Below are 2,391 nucleotides of genomic sequence, written 5' to 3' on the forward strand. Positions count from 1 at the left end.
CAATAAGAATGACGGCGGGGCCCCCCACCCGGGCGGTGGCGGTTTTTTCTTTATTTTAAAAAAAAACACTAACCCGCGGCTCCCCTTTTTATTTTTATATGAATCAACCCCCCTCAAGAGCCACTATATGATTTTTTTTCTCGCCCCCCCCCAACCAGAACGATGAATTGTGTTCTTTTTCCAGACACAGAACGACAGCCCAGCCAGGCCTTCCAACCTCATCAGCTCAACCAGTGCCCGAGGCGCAGCACCCGAGACACGCACCTGCACACGTGCCTCCAGGAGGATCTGCTGGGGTCAGAAGCAGGTGGCAGGGGTCAGGGCACACGGGGGAGGGAGGAAGGCGAGACCCACAACAAGGCTGCTAGGCCCCGGGCCCTGTGGGTAGGTCTCGGCCAGGAAGGAGGCTCTGAAATCGTTCAGGAGTCCCCAGACCCCGGGGATCAGGTGACGGCCCAGAGATGACACGAGGGTGGCAGTGGGCACTTACATTGTCGTTCTGGAAGGAGTGGAGGAAGTTCCCTCCCAGCTCGCCGTCGTCTCGCGGGGTGCCTGGAGGATTGCTAATGCCACTTATGTTGTTAGGAGAATTCTGCAGGGAGAGGAGAGGAGGTGAGCCCCGGCCCATGGCCTGCCAGCCGGACTGGGAGACAGGTTTTCTGGGGGAAGGGGTGGGGGTGGGGGGCACAGGGTGGCGTGTCCAGGGAGGAGACATCAAACACTCACTTTTGGAAGTCCATCTATGTCACCTGACCCTGGAAGCAAGAAAGAATCCCGCTCAGTCTCCTGCCCACGCTTCCGTGGAGGGGCCTCCAAACCCTTCCACCCGAGTCCCCCGCTATTGCTGTGCAGAGGATTTCTCAGATCTTCCTGTGGGCAGGGGAGGCCAGGGCCGTGGGCCAGGCCCAGCTGAGCCAGAAGCGGAGGCCAAGAGGCGGCTGTGGGGCAGGGCCGGGCGGGGCAGCAGGCTCACCTAACGATCCGTTCATGTGGTGGGGCTCCATGCCGCCCATGCCTCCCATCGGGCCGTCGGAGCCTGGACCCATTGGGAACTGAAAGAAGCACAGAGACGGCGGCTGAGCGGCCCAGCGGCCCGGCCTCAAGGAGCTCCCACTCTGGGGGCTCCTCCCTCACACACTCAAGGCTGAACATTGGACATTCAGGTTGTGTCTACTTGTTGGCTATTATGAATAAGGCTATGAACACTGTGTACAATTACTGTGGGGACATGCGTTTTCCTTTCTCTGGGCAGAGACCTAGGCATGGACTGGCAGGGTCGCAGGTGACTGCTGGACCTTCCGCAGAACAGAACGGCCGGACTGCTCTGGAGCAGCCGCAGCACTGGACACGCCACCAGCAGGGGGTGGGCTCCGTCTCTTCCTGTCCTGGCTGACACGGGTTATTTCCGACGACAGCCATCCTCCTGGGTAGGAAGTGGCACCTCATTGTCGTTTTCATTTGCACTGAATAATGCCGAGCATCATTTCATTGTTTACTTGTTCTTCTTTGAAGGAATGTCTATTCAGACCCTTGGTCCATTTCTCAATTGGGTTTTTAAAGAATTACTGGGTTTTAAGAGTCCTTTACATATTGTAGATTCAAGCCCCTCATCAGAGATGTGGTTTACAGGTGTTTCCCCTCTGCAGGGTGTCGAGTCCTCGGAAACACACAAGTTTACGTTTTGCTCGGTCCCGGGCAGCACCTGTTTTCTTGTCACCTGTGCTCTGGGGGTTGCAGCTAAGCCAGCTTGGCGTGGCCCAGGCCACAGGACCGACTCGGGGGCTTTCTTCTGCTGGCCAGCGTCAGCTCTGCCGTTCGGCCTCGGCTCTGCCTGGAGTGAATTTTGGGTGTTGGTGTAAGAAGCAATCCTTCACCCAGAGTCCTTGCTCAGATTCCAATGAAGTTACAGTTGTAATAAAGAAATTACGCAAGTCCTGTTTAAGGTGGCTGCCCTTCCTGGCGACATTTTTTTGAGTCCTCAAGCAGTCTCGTTTCTAAAAGTCGAGTCACTCCCTTGGCCGCATGAGGTTTTGTGCAGCCCCTCTGCCTCCCTACCCACGACCCCAAACATCTAGGCTCCTCATGGCCTCTGTACAGACCCTCAGACGGTTCTGGGGACGCAGCATATGTTTCTTTCTCAGTGTGAATTCCTTTCTCCATTCTCATCTCAATGCATTTCCTAATCAGAGAAGGACAGCACAGCAGGCCAACATTTTAACATCTTCCCTACGGCCAGCAACAAAGATGGCCATCCTGTCTGAGGCTCTCGATTTCTATAGTCAAAACCTCATTAACTGCACCTGCATGTTTTGAGGAAACTGACAAGTGACCAAACACTCCCGTTACTTCTGAGAGCCTCAGGCCAGAGGTGAGCCTACCGACCCCCGGGGG

At 55.9% G+C, this 2,391-nt stretch overlaps 1 protein-coding gene across 5 annotated transcripts in view; it reads right to left on the reverse strand.

Annotated features, from left to right (window-relative positions):
• SSBP3 (single stranded DNA binding protein 3) overlaps positions 1-2,391 on the reverse strand; it is a 148,886-nt gene that overhangs the window by 2,353 nt on the left and 144,142 nt on the right. For all 5 annotated transcript variants that reach the window (XM_023752806.1, XM_023752803.1, XM_023752807.1 and 2 more), the window contains 3 exons: positions 974-1,052; positions 727-755; positions 491-592 (listed from right to left, as the gene is read on the reverse strand). In XM_023752806.1, the coding sequence (XP_023608574.1) occupies positions 491-592; positions 727-755; positions 974-1,052 (210 nt within the window). The remainder of the gene's footprint in view (positions 1-490; positions 593-726; positions 756-973; positions 1,053-2,391) is intronic.

The sequence above is a fragment of the Myotis lucifugus genome, unplaced genomic scaffold, assembly GCF_000147115.1.
Source record: "Myotis lucifugus unplaced genomic scaffold, Myoluc2.0 scaffold_37, whole genome shotgun sequence".
Lineage (NCBI taxonomy): Eukaryota > Metazoa > Chordata > Mammalia > Chiroptera > Vespertilionidae > Myotis > Myotis lucifugus.